General features: G+C 42.6%; 1 protein-coding gene across 1 annotated transcript in view; it reads right to left on the bottom strand.

Moving 5' to 3' along the window:
- Positions 1–13,648, bottom strand: part of TIM13 (translocase of the inner mitochondrial membrane 13) — a 34,329-nt gene extending 20,681 nt beyond the window's left edge. Inside the window, exon 1 of the mRNA XM_086492403.1 lies at positions 13,486–13,648. Coding sequence (XP_086348529.1) covers positions 13,486–13,599 — 114 coding nt within the window. The 5' untranslated portion in view covers positions 13,600–13,648. The remainder of the gene's footprint in view (positions 1–13,485) is intronic.
- Between the last annotated feature and the right edge of the window lie 4,964 nt (positions 13,649–18,612).

Raw genomic sequence — 18,612 nt, 5'->3', positions numbered from 1 at the left:
AAGTTACAGCATGACCAAGGTTCAGTTCAATCAAGTCAGTCTAGAATAGGAAGTGATCTGGCACTTTTGTGAGTCTGTTCGTAGACCGTGCAAATCCAGACACTTAGATTAGATGCATATCCTCTGGTTGCACACAACATGACCATCAGATTCCAGTCAGAAACCATCAGTAGCATTTTTTAAGTCCATAGACCTATTTTCCCTATTTTTTGACATTTTTCACTTAGTATTTTTAAGTGATTTGTTGGAAACTAGGTAAGGCAATTTTGCTAAGATAATATATAAGCAAACCAGAGATAGCACTTTCTGGCAAAAGAGGCAGCACGAGCACCTTGCTCAATAGACAACTTCTCAGCAAGACCAACCCCCGCGACAACTCTGGCGTTTACTCTCAACAGAAGGCCTAGCATTTTTGCACCAAATCAGCCAGCGTTTTTGCAATTGCACATTCCCAACGACAGTAGACAACAGATCAGCCCCAGCGTTAGCAGATTTCCACAGCAACACAACAGATTTCCTAGCGTTAGCAGATTTCCCCGCAAAGTCGGTTTTCAGCCCTAGCTTTTTTGGTTTGCAGAACAACCTCAGCGTTTTTGCAGATCATCGCGAGAGAATCAGCCATAGGACCAGCGTTTTCAGTTTTCAGCCTTTAGCACTTGCAGATCAAGTCCCGAACCTCGTAGATCTCCCCTTCCCGCAGCAGTTCCTCGCCGCACGGTGGGATCCATTGAAGTTTGTATTTTCAGCCCGGAAAACGCAGATTTCAGCATCTGCGTTTTCAGCACGTCGTCGTCATCGCCGTAGAGTCAGAATTCAGCAAATAAAGATTTGCAGATTTCAGCCATTAGCATTTTCAGATTTCAGCCCGTCTCGTCGTCGTTCTCATCGTCGTCGACATCGTCGGCAAGTCCAAGCAATTGTAGAGATTTGTGCAATCATAAGTAGACCGCTCTCGCCATAGAGAGTGGGGCCTTCGGAGGAGGGTTTTTACAACGTCTTTGATGTCGTATTTTCTTCTCTCTCTCTCTCTCAGTCTCATGCACTTCCATTCACAGTGTCCATTCACTTTGTTGTGTCCATTGCACTCTCTCACTAAAGGAACGGAAGGCTCTCCCTTCCGTAAGTAAAAGGAACCTTGAACGTAGTTCGGAGCACTCATCTTGAGCAAAGTCAAACGTTCATTCCGCTGCACCTTACATCGAGGGATGTGATATCATCTTGGGTATGCCATGGCACTACCATATGCAACCGATCCCATATTATTTAGAGAAGACGATCGCGCATGAGGGCAAGAACATTAAATTTTTTGTTGATACAGGGGAATGGCTATTCCCTATTGTAAGCCATATCTCCATTAAGAAGGAAATAAAGAAGTGCCTTTCTGCTTACTTGATTTTTGCACGAGAAAACGATAAAACTAATGAGGGTTCTCTCTCTAGTTTGGAAATTGATCATTTTCAATTTCTTGAAAAGTATTGAATGTTTCACAGATACTCTGCCAGTTAAGCTACCTCCGAAACATCAAGAAGATCATCATATCGATGTATTGATCTCGTACCGGGTAGCTCTCCCCCAAACCAACCCCCTTACAGGGTAAGTCTTGCTCAACAAGAGGAAATTTTGAAGCAAGTCAACGAGCTTTTGGAAAAAGGTCTAGTACGACCAAGTACTTTGCCTTATTGCTCTCCAATTCTATTGGTACAGAAGAAAGATGGCACGTTTCAAATGTGCATAGACTACCGATCTCTAAGCAAGATCACTACCAAGAATCGCTTTCTGATTCCTCGGATTGATAAATTATAATATCCTCGATAGGTTGCAGGATGCAAGCATCTTTAGTCGCATTGACTTAAAGAGCGGGTATCATCAGATACGCATAGCCCTCGAGGATGTCCATAAGACTGCCTTTTGCACAATCTTTATACCTTATGAATTTTGTTGATGCCTTTCACCTTGACCAATGCTCCTGCCACATTCAATCGAATGATGGATCGAAATTTCAGCCCACACCGAGCTTTTACACGAGTGTTCTTTGATGACATACTCGTCTTTTCGAAGACTAAGGAGGAACATCGGAAGCACTTGGACATAGTGTCTCAAGAATTGCGAAAACATGAACTACATGTGAATGCAAAGAAGAGAGAGTTCTTTCTCACTGAGATATACTATCTGGGCCATATAGTCTCACACAACCAAGTGAGTATGGATCCCACAAAGATCCAGGTGATACAAAATTGGCCAACTCCAACTACAGTACATTATGTATGTAGCTTTTTGGGACTGTGTTCCCACCTAGGCTTTGCTCAAGTCGCAGGACCACTCCATGACCTAACAAGGAAGAAGATCCCTTTCAAATGGGAACCGCGACAACAAGGTGCCTTTAATAGGCTAAAGTAGCAATTAGACCATGGATAGTGTCATACTTAAGGAAACCATTCGAAGTTCACTGCGATGCTTCAGGTGATTGCATCCGTGTAGTACTTAACCAAGAGGCCCATGCAGTGGCTTATGAAAGTAGACAACTTAAGGATACACAATTGCATGCCTCAATTTACAAGAAGAAACTTATGGTTGTGATTCACGCCTTGTCTACATGGAAGCATTATCTTCAAGGAGCAGATTTTGTGATCAAAACTGATCATCAGAGTTTACCGTATTATTTCACGCAACGGAAGCTATCTGACAAGCAGATGAGATGGGCCAACTTTTTGTCCATGTTTCACTTCCAGATCATTCATACGGCTGGGAGTAAGAATGCGGCTGTAAACGCATTGTTTAGATGGCCTAGGATGAATGCAGTTACTTTTGTACATCACCAAGAACTAGAATCACTTCTAGATTTGTATCCGAACGACCCCGACTTCTCCATTTGCAGCAAGTTACAAAACGGAGAGAATGAATATCCCTATTCCAATCGGAATGGTTACCTCTATCACCACCAAGCAATTTGCTTGGTGGTGACATTGAGGAAGAAAATCGTGGAAGAAGCACATGCTTCGCCTTATGGCAGTCATCGCAGAATACTCCCTACGACTTAAGCATTGGAAAGGTATTTCTTTTGGCCAAGCCTTAAAGCAGACATTGATCAATATGTCAAGGAATGTTTGGTTTGCCAATGGTAAAGTACGATTGGTATAAGACGCTTAGGTTACTCCAACCTTTGCCTGTACTTGATCAACCCTAGGAGAGTATTGCCATGGATTTTATTATGGATCTTCCAAAGACTCAGATTGGAAATGATGCGATTTGGACCATTATGGACAAATTTAGCAAGCAAGCTCACTTTATTCGAGTCAAGAAGACGATCAAAGGGATCATATGGCTAGGATTTTTATAGCGCACATCTTTAAACATCATGATATGCCCAAATCTATTGTAGGTGATCAAGATCCTTGCATGACAGGAATTTTTTGGCGTGCTTTGTTTGATAACCTTGGCACGAAGCAGAATTTTTCTTCTGCATATCATCCTCAAACAAATGGACAGAGTGAGATCGCTAATTCCACAGTATTGGATATGTTGGAATCTTATGTGTCAGAAAGACGGTCTAATTGGCAAAAGTATTTGCCCCTTGTCGAGTACGCGTATAACAATACCGTACATTCGTCTACAGGGAAAGTACCTTTTGAGATTCTTAAAGGTAAGCCTTTGCTTCCACCGATCCTTGTCACTAATAAGGGTAAGATTTTTACAACAAATGAATTTGTCCGAGATTTGGACACGGCCTACGGGCAAGTTACGAGAGTCATTTTGCGCTCTCAGGAAAAACATAAGAAAGCTGTAGACAAGCACAAAACGAATCTAGACTTAACAGTCGGTCAATTAGTCTTGCTCAAATTTGAGAAGGGAAGACTAAAGAAACAAGCGACTCATAAAGGGAAAGTGGTAAAACTTTCCTATCGTTATTATGGGCCGTTTAAAATAATAACCAAGTGAACGATGTGACGTTCCGATTAGAGCTACCACCTAATTGGAAAATAATGTGGGACCGCCTCCAAGTCAACCTATTGCTGAGAGACCTCTAGAGGTTGAGGAAATGAAAGAAATACTCCAACTGGAGAAGATCATTCATCCTCAGGAGCGACCGCTCAAATCCGGGAAGATTACACGAAAGTGTTTGGTAAGTTTGTCACAAGAAGGGCACCACGTGCCAATAGAAAAGAACAGACTTTTAGCACTTCAATAACAACTGAATTGAAAGAGAGAGACGACACGAGTGGCGGAATTCCACCCCAAAGAGTATTGGCCCCAACCTTGGCACCCCTTTCGATATTTCTTTATAATGCATCAACACAGTACAAGCCGGTACTCGAGACTCTGCACCTTCTCCAGGAAGCATGCCAGAGAATGAGCCCTTAGCACATATTTAAAGGCCCTAGGCGCCAAAAGCAGTTTACAGTGAAAAGCCTTCAAACTCAAAAGCATCTGGTCCAAAAGAAATGCCAAAAAGCTGCCAGTGTAACTTATGGAAATCCGTACAGCTGCCATGTCATCAACCAACACAAAACGCAAAAATCCGTACAACTTGCCACGTCATCATGTCAGCGCATTTTTCGGGTTTTGACCGTACAACTGCCACGTCATCAGTATTGGCGCAAGTCTTTCTCTCTGTGTGTGGGCCTTGCTTTATTTTAATCCTTTACTTCTCTTGGGGCCCCATCAGACGAGGTCCCCATAACAGGGTTGTTCTCGTCCGTCGTACGGCTCGTCCCGTCTGGACGTCCCGTCCGTTCTGTCCGGCCTTTTTAAAGTCCATTTGACCAGCTTAAAAAACATTGATCTCGGACGGACTTTTCAGGGTGGTCTCATAAACAGGGTGGAAGAGGATCGTGAAAGCTATTGCGGCTGTCGATCCATGAGGGGTGGACGGGTCCATCCTATGCGGACATGCGCACCAAGAAGCTCGACGAAGAGCGGACTTGCAAGTTGCCTTTTTGTCCAATGTGATAATCAATTCTCTAATTGTCACAAGTGTAAAATCTAGGGTTAAGAATTGCGTGTTTTTATTTTTGAACGTACGTAACCATATCGTACAACATAAAATTATCTAGTTCAATGAGTACCGTACGTCTTCGTACGTGGACAAAACGTACGTGACCGTACGAGACCACCCTGCCCCATAAGTTGGTAGGACTTCTTCTTCTGTTACTAGTTCTTCTTAGGGTTTAGGCCCCTCGGCCGGCATCTGCAAGTTGGCTCTCTTCTTCAAGGCTTTGACACGTCAGCAGTTTGTGACATCTCCCCTTCTTGAAAGAGAGTAATCGTCCGCGATTACAACATATCTGCAAAACAACTCAAGTTAGCTCAAAAATTTCCGAGGGTCATTCCGAGGGACATTCCGAAGGACAATCAGTTTGCCCTTTTTGTTAAGGAGTTAGCTTCTCCTTTCATCCAAATCGGAACTCTTGATATTTCGGCGTAGTAAAATTAGCTATCACACCTAGACCGTATTGATCTTCCACGTGTGTCTTAATGCACTAAAATTACATACCCAGGCAATCTCATCCAATTAGGAAATATTCAGTGGTTGGCACATCACAATGCAACACAAATGCTCACATATGCATGTTACAAGACATAGAAACATAAAGCCGCGGATGAACACTCCTCCCGCGTAACCTAATAGGGTCCGGGCCGGGAGATATTCAACGACTCCCTCATCACTCCTCCCGCATAACCTAAAAAGGTCCGGGCCGGGAGATATAGAGGCCTTTTACAAACAAACGGCCCCCATACCGCAGCCTGCGTCATTTGGAGGTGCTAAGAGTAACCACTGCTTAGACTTCTTAATACTCCTCCCGCATAACCATCCAGGTCCGAGCCGAGAGTCACAACAACACTTTTCAATCATCATTTCTCACTACTCCACCCGGGAGTAAAATCACCAATCATTGAAATCAGTATTAAAACAAGAGTCAGACATTTCAAGTCGACACCAAAACAAGTTCAAAACAGATACCATCCATTTCAAACAAATTTTCAAACAATACTTTCTAGCTATAAAGAAAAACAAGTAGAGAGAGTTCATTCGAGATTTTGTTCGGACAACCGAACTTTGAGGACGATTGGCTTGTCCTTCTGCATCACGGTGATGGTTCGGTTCCAAACCTGGAGAGTCGCATCATTCTTGTCGTGTCAAGGCATGCCCAAGAGAACGTCGCAATTGCCCAACTTCATGATGTGGAAATCAGCTTTTCCATGATAATCTTGAATAGTCACTGGAAGAGCACCAATGAACGGTACCACTTTCTGAGTTTGCCCCGTGGCTAGCTCAACTTCAATTTCTCCACCCTGTGCATCATAATCAAAGTGCATCTGCTTTAAGAATTCTGGATGGATGAAGTTGTCTGTAGCTCCGAGGTCAAAGAAAATAAGGGCTTTAAAGCCATTGACTTTGCCATATGCTCGACACAATTCATTTGTACTCTCTCAAGGAGTATGCCATAATATCAGGAACTAGTCCAATAGCGGGTCTAGCTCTCTTAGCAGGAGGTGGCGCTGGGGCTCTGTCACCCGTTGGTGCGGGCGTCGGCTCCTCTGGTCTATCAGTGTGTTTGGGACAATTAGAATGATTATGCCCTGTTTGAAAGCATCCAAAGCATCGGCCTTCTTGTAGTAAGGTGTCTCGTTGTTGAGGCGTCAAACGAGGCCTTTTCGGTTGATTTTCATGAGACTCTCGAGAATTTGTTCGTTGTTGCCGAGAGTTGTGGTTAGTGGCCGAAGATTCTTCCGTGGTAAACTCTAGCCTTTCCCTTCATCAGTATGTAGCCGACCGCGGCATGGTCCATAAGTTCTTGCATGGTGGAGACTTGCTTGGCTAGACAATATTCCTGCAATGGTGATGGTAGTCCAATGGTGTATCGCTCGTATTGGGCCTCCAAGGGAACATATCTAAAGAAGGATACCGAAAGGTACACGTCGAGAAACCTTTGGTTATATTCGTCCATGGTTTCGATGGCAAGCAATTTCAAGTTGCCCCACTATGCCAAAATCCGGACTTCAAACATAGAAGTCATGTAACTACCTTGCCAGGTCCTTGGAGCATGCAGTTGTGTCGCAACCGAATCCACCATTGCATAGCATTATCTTTAAGAAATCCTGCTGCTCGAGAAATCTTGGATTCTTCTGTATAGTACCCTAAAGCATAGATGTTGAATTGTTGTAGGAGCTGCAATGCTTTCTTGCGATCTTTCACCTCAGAAAAAGTGAAAACTTTGATTGTCGTGCCACCATCTTTGAAATCTTTGGGTTGGTTAGGCGCATATCCCGAGTATGGATAATAAGGGTATCCATATGGGCTCCAACCATTGTAGCCTGATGGCGGTGGTGGTGGTGGAGGTGGGGGCAACGGCGGTGGCAAAGGCGGTTGCATTGGATCAGGGTCACATGGCTGCACCATAATCCTAAAGACTCCCCCGATCGGAAAAGACGGCTGAGAAGTTTGCCAGTTGGAAGCTCTCGTACTTTCTGTTGCTGGAGAAGGAGGTACCACCTGGGGCATCAGAGGGGATAACATGTAGTTCAAAAATTGTTAAAAACTTTGCAACATCGAAAGATTTTGCTAAGGATGCCGCGAAAGAATGTCGTGACGTTCGTTGAGCAAAAACTACAAATATTCTATTGAATCCATGAATTCCAAGTCTTGGGTTCTTTATGGCTTATGCCCCGTAAGAGAGAGCGATGAAGACGGGAGCGCGCCCGATGCGCGATGAAGTAAGGGTGGGAGTGGCAAATAAGCCCGGGGTCGGAGGCCGAAGATAGCTCTTTTGTAGAACCGGTATGCTTTCAAAAAAGCACACGCCTGATGCTCTGATACCACTGTCACAAGACGGGCACCACGTGCCAATAGAAACGAATAGACTGAACAGACTTTTAGCACTTCAATAACAACTGAACTGAAAGAGAGAGACGACACGCGACACGAAGTGGCGGAATTCCACCCCAGAGAGTATTGGCCCTAAACCTTGCCTGATGCTCTGATACCACGTCACAAGACGGGCACCACGTGCCAATAGAAAAGAACAGATTGAACAAACTTTTAGCACTTCAATAACAACTGAACTGAAAGAGAGAGACGACACGCGACACGGAGTGACGGAATTCCACCCCAGAGAGTATTGGCCCCAAACCTTGGCGCCCCTTTTGGTATTTCTTTATATTGCATCAACACAGTACAAGCCGGTACTCGAGACTCTGCACCTTCTCCATAGGCATGCCAAAGAATGAGCCCTTAGCACATATTTAAAGGCCCTAGGCCCCAAAAAACAGTTTACATAAAAAGCCTTCAAACTCAAAAGCATATGGTCCAAAAGCAATGCCAAAAAGCTGCCACCGTAACTTACGGGAATCCGTACAGCTGCCACGTCATCAACCAATGCAAAACGCGAAAATCCATACAACCTGCCATGTCATCATGTCACCGCAATTTTCGGGTTTTGACCGTACAGCTACCACGTCGCGCAAGTCTTTCTCTCTGTGTGTGGGTCATGCTTTATTTTAATCCTTTATGTCTCTTGGGGCCCCATCGGACGGGGTCCCCATAAGTTGGTAGGACTTCTTCTTCTGTTACTTGTTCTTCTTAGGGTTTAGGCCCCTCGGCCGACGGTCGGCATCTACAAGTTGGCTCTCTTCTTCAGGGCTTAGACAATGGATTACCGAGCAAGAATTAGCATGTTATCCCGAGATTCTGGAAGGATATGTATAAGTACTAAAGTTGAGGATAACTATTTAGAAGCTAGAGAGATGTTGCTAAATGAACTATTTTCTTATATTTTTGAGTAATTTCTTTTCATTGAAATTAGGATATTTAAATGTGTGCACTTGAATCGTAAGGTAAGGAACTATACCGTTAGTTCGATAGGAGAGACCGGGAAACAGATATTCTTGATGCGTTACGTGATGGGTGCGAGAGCATCGAAAAGGGAATATTATAAGGGTCTGGCAGGAAATCCAAACTGGAAAAAGGAATACGCATATAGACGCAAGCACACGAATAAGATGGGTTCTAAGAAGCTTTTTCTAAAAAGTGGAATATTTTTTAAGTGTTTTCCGAGAAAAGCAAATGCTTTCCTGCGAGGAATCTGTGTTTGCATTGCATCTGTGTCAGAGAATTGCATCCGAGGACACCTGGAATGTGATCGTATAGCATCAATTTTATTGAGTTTTCTCCACGTTCACATTTTAAAAAAAAGTGACCGGCCGCCCACTTAATAAGTGAGCAACCCTCTTTAAATAAAACCAAGGCTTTTAAAAAAGAAACCAGCGCTGGCTGAAATAAAAGCACACCCTCTGATTGCTCTCGGTGATTTTGGCCGCCAGTCTCCCTCACTCTAGAGCTACCCATACCCCCTATTTTGGCCGGCTCCGCACCAGCTATTCTTGCCAAGTGCAGGAGCCTATAAACGCAGCCCATGCTCTCTCTCCGTCTCTCCGAAAAGCCCAAGCGCTAGCAACAAGGAGAACTTCCGGTAGGAATCTACAAGTGATCGAGAGAGGCCAATACTCGGAGTTCGCTTTCCCATACTTGGAGCGACAGGTACCAATTGTAAATTCGCGATACGCGTTGTTTCGTGTTTGTGCTTTTGCAGTACTCCATCACGGGACGAAATCGAGAACGGTCCGTAGGGCTTCACACTCTAGAAACAAAATTGAATCGACCATCGAGTCTGAATAATTAGAACGGAGGGGTCACTTTGGTTCTTGTGCTTGTAAAAAGATTCTACCTAATAAAGATTCTCTTTAAGGGGGGAATCAACCCATCTTCTGATCCCAAATACTGTGTCGATCTTGCTTGCAGGTACTCCATCACATAACGAAATCGAGAACGGTCCGTAGGGCTTCACGCTCTAGAAACAAACAGAAACAAAATTGAATCGACCATCGAGTCTGAATAATTAGAACGGAGGGGTCACTTTGGTTCTTATGCTTATAAAAAAAATCTCCCTAATAAAGATTCTCTTTAAGGAGAGGAATAGCCCATCTTCTGGTCCCAAATACTGTGTCGATCTTCTCCTTGAGTTGAAAGTATATCTATTTTCAGCTTGTTGATTATTCGTGTGCGCTTGCGTTTGTGACAGAGATTTTAGAGATGGATTGCTCACAGCTCAGGGTTTTACATGAGAGAGAGAGAGAGACAGGGATGGAGGGATAGACAAGTGTATTTCTTTACTATATTTAAATTCAACATTACTACATGATGTTCTCATAGAGAGATGGAGCCAAAAAGTGATGAAAAAGCCCCACTTTACAACCCATTAAATGTGTGACCAATGCTGAGATAGTTCAAGCCATGCTGATAGTACCTATGTGTGCACTTACCATGCAGCCGCCAACGACTACTTGTGTGTGGGTTGCTTCGTTCCTACCATATTGGGAGCGTCAACGTGCCCACTTTCCATGCATATGATGCCAGTGTGTCCACTATCCATGCATGCACTACCTGTGTGTCCACTTTCCATGCATGCACTGTCTATGTGTCCACTTTCCATGCAGGGGCTAACAATGAGTCCTCTTGTTGCTATTTTACATCGCCACTTGAGCCACCTGCTATTTTTGGGTCGCCATTTCAACCATCTCCCAAATCAACCACCTGCTATTTTTGGGCAACCGCATCAACCAATTGCTATTTTTGAATCATCGAGTCAACCACCTACTCTATTTGGACAACCAAATCAACCGCCTGCTATGTTTGGATCGCCAAATCAACCATTTGATATTAATTGTCATTTCAACCCCTGCTATTTTTGGGTTGCCACATCAACCACTTGCTATTTTTGTTCCATGCCACATGCCATGGAAGATTCTGAATAGTGTACGAATGCCCATACAATATAAATACACCATATCGTACGACCATATTTATGGTCGTACGATACAACACACCGTACAATAATAAAAAATCCTTTTCAAAACGCATCGAATGGATTTCAACCATAGATATAAACTTTAATACACTATATTCCCGTACAAAACCATACCCTATATCATGTCTCTCTCCCTCCCTCATTTTGAGACGAAGTTGTGGCTACATTGGCTTGTCTTCACAACTGCTCTCTCACAAAAGCAGTGGACAGCATCCAAAGGAGGCATTTACAAGTCGTAAACATGCTATCCCACATCTTTAGGAATTTGATTATGTTGCTCATGATCATGTTCCATAAAAGAAGAGGACTTTGAACGCTAAATCTAAAGAGATGACATTTGTGATTATGCCTCCAACTTCAAAAGATTTTGTTTCGAGATCCTCCTTTAAAGGAAGGTGTTCTCTCATGTGATGCTCAATTTGACGAGACTATATTCAGCCTTGACTTTATTAGAACTTCATCACCCCTTCCTAGTATTGAGTCATTTCACATGTCGAGATGGTTCAACGTTTCCTACCACCTCCACTCTTGTCACTACCATCACACCGCCTATCCGGACAACATCATTTTCCTCTTCGTGCATTAGAAAGCAATAAAACCGTTCACAATGAGTTCCAAACCTTGTCAGTGCACTCATTTTCTACCTAATATTTGAGATAAAATAGGCACAACAAGAATTTCAAAACTCCCTAACAGGGAAACCTTGTCAATTTACTCATTGTCTACCTAATCTTCAAGCTAAAAGAAACCCAACAAGACAATCTAAATGACTAGGTACACCTCAAGAACACTCCAACTTATAGCCTGGGCTGCAGCACACGGACTATACCCGCTCCTATTTGTGTTCCTCATATAAATAGGAGACAGTGCTGGTTATCCATTTAAACGCTTTGTGCCATGTAGCCCCTCTAAGCACCCGGACGGGACTCTTAAAACATCTCCAAAGAGATGACAATATCTCTCTCTCTCTCTCTCATTCACACAGTTTGGAAAAAAATAAGAGACAGTTCAAGCCATGCTGATAGTACCTATGTGTGCACTTACCATGCAGCCGCCAACAACTCCTTGTGTGTGGGTTGCTTCATTCCTACCATATTGGGAGCGTCAACGTGCCCACTTTCCATGCATATGATGCCAGTGTGTCCACTATCCATGCATGCACTACCTGTGTGTCCACTTTCCATGCATGCACTGTCTATGTGTCCACTTTCCATGCAGGGGCTAACAATGAGTCCTCTTGTTGCTATTTTACATCGCCACCTGCTATATTTGGGTCGCCATTTCAACCATCTCCCAAATCAACCACCTGCTATTTTTGGGCAACCGCATCAACCAATTGCTATTTTTGAATCATCGAGTCAACCACCTACTCTATTTGGACAACCAAATCAACCACCTGCTATTTTTGGATCGCCAAATCAACCATTTGATATTAATTGTCATTTCAACCCCTGCTATTTTTGGGTTGCCACATCAACCACTTGCTATTTTTGTTCCATGCCACATGCCATGGAAGATTCTGAATAGTGTACAAATGCCCATACAATATAAATACACCATATTGTACGACCGTATTTATGGTCGTTCTATACAACACACCGTACAATAATAAAAAATCCTTTTCAAAACGCATCGAATGGATTTCAACCATAGATATAAACTTTAATACACTATATTCCCGTACAAAACCATACCCTATATCATGTCTCTCTCCCTCCCTCATTTTGAGATGAAGTTGTGGCTACATTGGCTTATCTTCGCAACTGCTCTCTCACAAAAGCGGTGGACAGCATCCAAAGGAGGCATTTACAAGTCGTAAACATGCTATTCCACATCTTTAGGAATTTGATTATGTTGCTCATGATCATGTTCCATAAAAGAAGAGGACTTTGAACGCTAAATCTAAAGAGATGACATTTGTGATTATGCCTCCAGCTTCAAAAGATTTTGTTTCGAGATCCTCCTTTAAAGGAAGGTGTTCTCTCATGTGATGCTCAATTTGACGAGACTATATTCAGCCTTGACTTTATTAGAACTTCATCACCCCTTCCTAGTATTGAGTCATTTCACATGTCGAGATGGTTCAGCGTTTCCTACCACCTCCACTCTTGTCACTACCATCACACCGCCTATCCGGACAACATCATTTTCCTCTTCGTGCATTAGAAAGCAATAAAACCGTTCACAATGAGTTCCAAACCTTGTCAGTGCACTCATTTTCTACCTAATATTTGAGATAAAATAGGCACAACAAGAATTTCAAAACTCCCTAACAGGGAAACCTTGTCAATTTACTCATTGTCTACCTAATCTTCAAGCTAAAAGAAACCCAACAAGACAATCTAAATGACTAGGTACACCTCAAGAACACTCCAACTTATAGCCTGGGCTGCAGCACACGGACTATACCCGCTCCTATTTGTGTTCCTCATATAAATGGGAGACAGTGCTGGTTATCCATTTAAACGCTTTGTGCCATGTAGCCCCTCTAAGCACCCGGACGGGACTCTTAAAACATCTCCAAAGAGATGACAATCTCTCTCTCTCTCTCTCTCTCTCTCTCTCTCTCTCTCTCTCTCTCTCATTCACACAGTTTGGAAAAAAATAAGAGACAGGGCCTCACGTTGAAAAATTCTTCCATGTACACCTGAGCTAATTGACTCTGCACCTGCTCCGCCAGAGCTTCTGGCGATGGAGGACGCGAACTTCCACTCATTGACGAAGAGAACGGGTCCATCTTACTCGACGTTGGTCCGCTTGGAGTTTTGCTGTAAGATAAAACACTTTGTTTGGCAAATGAAATGAGAGATACCCTAGCTTTTTGGTTAACTAAGAGGGCTCCCCCATACACCAATTAAACCAATTTAAAAAAGGGCCCTCTAAAGTTTGCAGTATTCGAGTAATTTCCTGTCTACACCTCTCGGTTATTATGGACACTCATAAGTTTCCATGTGTGAAGGACTAAGAGAGGATTGAGTTCACGATCCATTTAAAGGAGTGTTGATGTCATTCCAATTGGCGTGTCGTAGTTAGTTTATTTGATTTTTTTGCTTGTGTTGTGCAACAATGAAGACGCCCAAGACACTCTCTTGGACCCTGGCTTGGTGTTCGCATGCTACATAGGCCTAAGACACCTTTCGCATGCTTTCAATTTGTTCTATAGCATTTAAAATTTTCAAAGAGTTAGGTTGTTTTCATAATCCATCCGTCTCATTTTAGATGGAGAACCGCCATAAAGAAAGAAAACTATCCTTTGCATTCGGTTTACCTAGATGAGTTGCTCCTCATCTTGGAGGCTTTTCCCTTCCAAGGTCTCATTATCATACCATTGTGCTCAATGAGTTGCTATGACAATCTTCAAATTGTGTGAGGTTTTCGATCTAGCAAAACCTCTCTTGGGGCAATACATCATCAGTCAATCTCTCCTTGATGTGAATCGCACTCCAAGAAAGTCTTTCAAACATCAATGTGCCTCTCACCCTATAGTAAATCAAGAACCGTGAGGAGCTTTTGTTTCTTCTTTTATATTCCAAATCCTTTCCATGCATAGTCTTTATTGCTTCTTTCATGATTTAATCTCATTCCATGTTTTGAATGATAAATTGCCTTGTCTCGTCCCACATGTTAAGCTTGGACTCCCTTGGAGCTTATAAAGAAACAGGTTGTGAGCTTTTATTTCAATTTTTCCTAATCATTCAGCTCTCTCTCTCTCTCTCTCTCTCTCTCTCTCTCTCTCTCTCTCTCTCTCTCTCACACACACACACACACACACACACACACACACACACACTCTGATCATTAGCAAATTTTTAACTCCTACTGCCATGTATTGGTTTTGAACCATGGAGTTGAATTCAGGAACATACTTGCTTCATGACAATTTAAATAACGACTACTCTATTCCTACCTTTAAACTATACCCTAACCAAGGTTAATATAGTTAAACTTATTACATCATTGACGCAAACATACAAAAAAGCACAAGTCTTGATATTTTACAAAACTTCAAAAAATTTACAAATAATTTTCCCTTTTTGAATAAAGACTTGGAATTCAGTTTGGACCAAGTTTTAGGTTGATACACACACATATACGTTGGTCATTGACATAAAAATATATTAAACCCCAAGGCCATTCGTTGCTTTGGTCACCTTGGCTTTTTATTTTTAAAAGGGTCTAGACGAGTTTTTATCAAACTAAAATTTTAAAAACCCAAGAAGGTTGGTGAAAGGGAATTCTTTTTACAAATGTAGTACTGGCAAAAGCTTCAGAAACTTTGAAGTATTTTTTAGTGGATTTTTTCACCAAATAATCACCTTAGATTTTCGTCCACTTATGGAAGAAAAGGGGGGAAATCTTTATTAAAGGTTTATAGTTTCTTACACTACTGGCATGGCTATTCTGCAACCTATGCTAGCTAGAGCAGCTTTCGCAGTATGGGGTCATTAAAATAAGTGACGCCCTTGCACGCACACACACACACACACACACACATGTTACCTACTATACAGTGTAGCCCTGGCATGATGGATTGCTTCAGAAACAGATTCGACCCGCGCGTAGCAAAACAGCTTTTGGAGCGTCTGTTTACACAGTCATATGAAAAAAAAATCCTACACGCACACACACACGTATGGTGGGACACTCTCAAGCTTATTGCTATATAAAGGAGGTCTCGTGTTGCAGAACCTTGCTCCTGAAGCACTCAAACACCTTTACAATCTGCGTCTATTATTACCCTGCTTAAGATGCGGGCTCTCAACACTGCAATTCACACTTATCCGATTTGATGTGATAGTTTGAAGTAGTAATCTGTGCGCAAGCTTGAAAGAGGCAAACACTAATTTTTTCTGAAGCTTCCAACATCCAAATAGGAGTGTATTTGTCTAACCAGGATGGGAGTTTAGTTTCAACCGAAGAGACTGAATCAAACTCTTGGATGGGTGTTTTCAAGAAATCTCTATAAGTTTGATCTTTTAGATTGACTCTTGTTATAGATCCCACCTGCTTCAAGTACAGATAGTTGTTTCCCCAATCTTGGATAAGTTGTACCTGTCTCATGAAAGGTCTTCCCAATATGATTTCATAGTTGAGTTTTTTTCCAAAGTCTACTATGGCAAAAGTGTGTTGATATTCAATTCCACAGGAGTTGACTATCACTTTTTCAAGTAGCCCTAGTGGCCTCTCAATGTGTCCGTCTGCCAACTGCAATTTCATTCACGTTTGTCTAATGGCTGGTTGTTCCCAAGATTCCCATATTGCTTTAGTGGCTATGGCTATGCCAGCTCCACTATCCAGTATTGCCATGGTTTCAATGTCATTATATTTCATTGGGAGGGTAGTGTTTCCTTATTACCCTTCATAATATTCTCCGACCTTGTTCATAGGAACTGATCGAATCTCTTTGTTTTCTATTTCATTTTTCAATTTTCCCAAATTCTTAGAGATTAACCCCGTTATCCCCACCTTCTCTAGGGTTTTCTGTAAATCATTCCATAAGTATGGCCTGAGTTTCAACAGTTCTCCCAAAGTAAAGAGTGCATTGGATGGGTGTAGACATGATATAATGAATGTTGTCTACTTCTAGGGTCTGTTTGGCTCTTTTTACTTGAGTGGTCTTGCACACGATGGATTCATCTTCGTTATCTCCCAAGTAAGAAGGTAATGTTTTTAATGTCAATGGTTTAGATATTCCTGAAGCTTCCGATCCGCAATCCCCGTACAAGGATTGTAGATCCATGTTCATATCAGATGGTAGGTTATCCAACCAAACTTCCTTTATAAGAGCTGACTTTAAAGTTAGGCTCCCATCATTGATCTCTCTTACCTTTTCCCAGAAGTCTCCTGGCTAGTCTTCCTCTATGAATGGGATTCCTTCTAAGGCATCTTCCCTATCTGGCACTATAAGCTCTCGTTCATTTGTTTCAAGATGGGGTTCTGCCACCACATCGGATTTCGCTTTCGTTTCTTCTACCGCAAGCTCTTCAGGTTTTGCAATACTGTCAAGCTTGGGTTTTTGTTTATCTAGCATTTTTTGCGTGATTCTTACCAAGTTTTGACAAGCTTCCAGCTTCGCTGCTTCCATGTCTGGAGATGGATAGTTTTTCCATTTGTTTTCCATGTTTTGGCCTGCTTTAAGTGCTGCTTGGTAAGCTTCCAAGGTAGCATTAATAGGCTCAAAAATTTTATCAACCAGAATGGATCCTCCAGATTTCACGGTTGTTTTCTTGAATTCACTGCTAGTTTCATTCAACTTGTCCTGGGCTAGCATTTTACTTTCTCTTCGTTTTCACCCCGTTGTTTTTGTTTTCTCATCTCATATCTCCTTTTGATTCTTTGAGAAGAAACTTTCGTGTTCTCTGAATCATCAGAGGAGTTGTGTATCTTTTTCTTTGCCTGGGCTCTAGTGATTACCTTGATTGGAACAATCGGTTCGCTCTCTAATGAGCTAGTAGGCATCACTTGGACTATGTTTACAACAGTTTTTCCCTTGGTCAAAGGATTCTTAAAACAATCTTCCGAAAAGTGTCCTCCCTTTTTGCAACATTGTATGCAATAGGCTTCAATTGGTTTGAGGTTTTTGTCAGGCTCTGGACATTCGTTCTTCCCATGGTCATCAGCATCACAGTTATGACAATTTCCTGTTATGGGCTTCATCATGGGTCTTCCCATGGGAGGTCTAATACCTTGATTAGCTACCTCTGGTGCAGAATAAGTCATGGTTTCTTCCATTGGTGGTGGATGTGGACTATACCAATCTCCTTCTACCATTATTGTAGATGGACTAGGCTCTGCATAGGGTGTAACAGGCACTAATGCTTATTCATCTATGACTCCTTCTGAGTGCATGTACTTTACAGACACTACATTATGTCCTGGATATGGAGGTTGTTGTCCCAACACATGTTGAGGTCTTTCCATACCCATTGGTGGTCTTTGAGCTTTGGCCATATTAGGCTGATATCTGTACATGAGTTGTCCCTGGGGCCTCATGGGCACGTACTGAACATTCCCATCATACTTTGGTCTGAAGTAGCACTCACGGGTTTTGTGGTTGGTCCATTTACCCTTTATTACACACCATTTTTGTGGCCTAATTGGTTGTCCCTGTGGAGGTATCCCTTGTCTAGGTCCTCTCATAGGCGCTTTTTGCATATTGTTCATCATATCGTTCATCCTTTTTAGCATATCTTCTATGGCTGAGAGTGGTGCCACAGCAGCCGTTCCCACTTGTGCTGGTGTTTGTGGTGGGCACTTCGCACTTAACATCACCAGTAGGAAGGTTCTACAAGCCGGGTTTGTGTGGCCTAGTTTACTGAGAGATGTGCATCACTGGTGAAAAACAAGCAAAGAGTGTCAGAAGGCTGGGGATAGGAGGCTCACATACGAGCCACAAACTCCTATTATCTCTTATGGACCATTTGAGAAATGGGGAATTGATGCCATTGAGCCTTTGCCAAGGAGCCAATCAGGTAAATTGTATATAATCATGGGTGTATACATGACAAGGTGGGCTGAAGCAGTTGCTACCACCCAGATTACAACTAAGAAAGTGGCTAAGTCTGTTTTGGCACTCCTCTTGAAATAACTTCTGAGATAGGGGACCAGGTTTTCGATGAGACCTAGTAGGAGAGCTGATGGAGAAGCTGGGTATCTCACAACGACACTCAACTCCCTACTACCCACAATGCAATGGTTTGGTGGAAAAGGTAAATGGTATGATCTGTAAGATCATCACTAAACATGTAAA

The sequence above is a fragment of the Adiantum capillus-veneris genome, chromosome 20 (assembly GCF_014529385.1).
Source record: "Adiantum capillus-veneris isolate H3 chromosome 20, ASM1452938v2, whole genome shotgun sequence".
Lineage (NCBI taxonomy): Eukaryota > Viridiplantae > Streptophyta > Polypodiopsida > Polypodiales > Pteridaceae > Adiantum > Adiantum capillus-veneris.
This window is presented reverse-complemented; position numbering and strand designations above follow the sequence as displayed.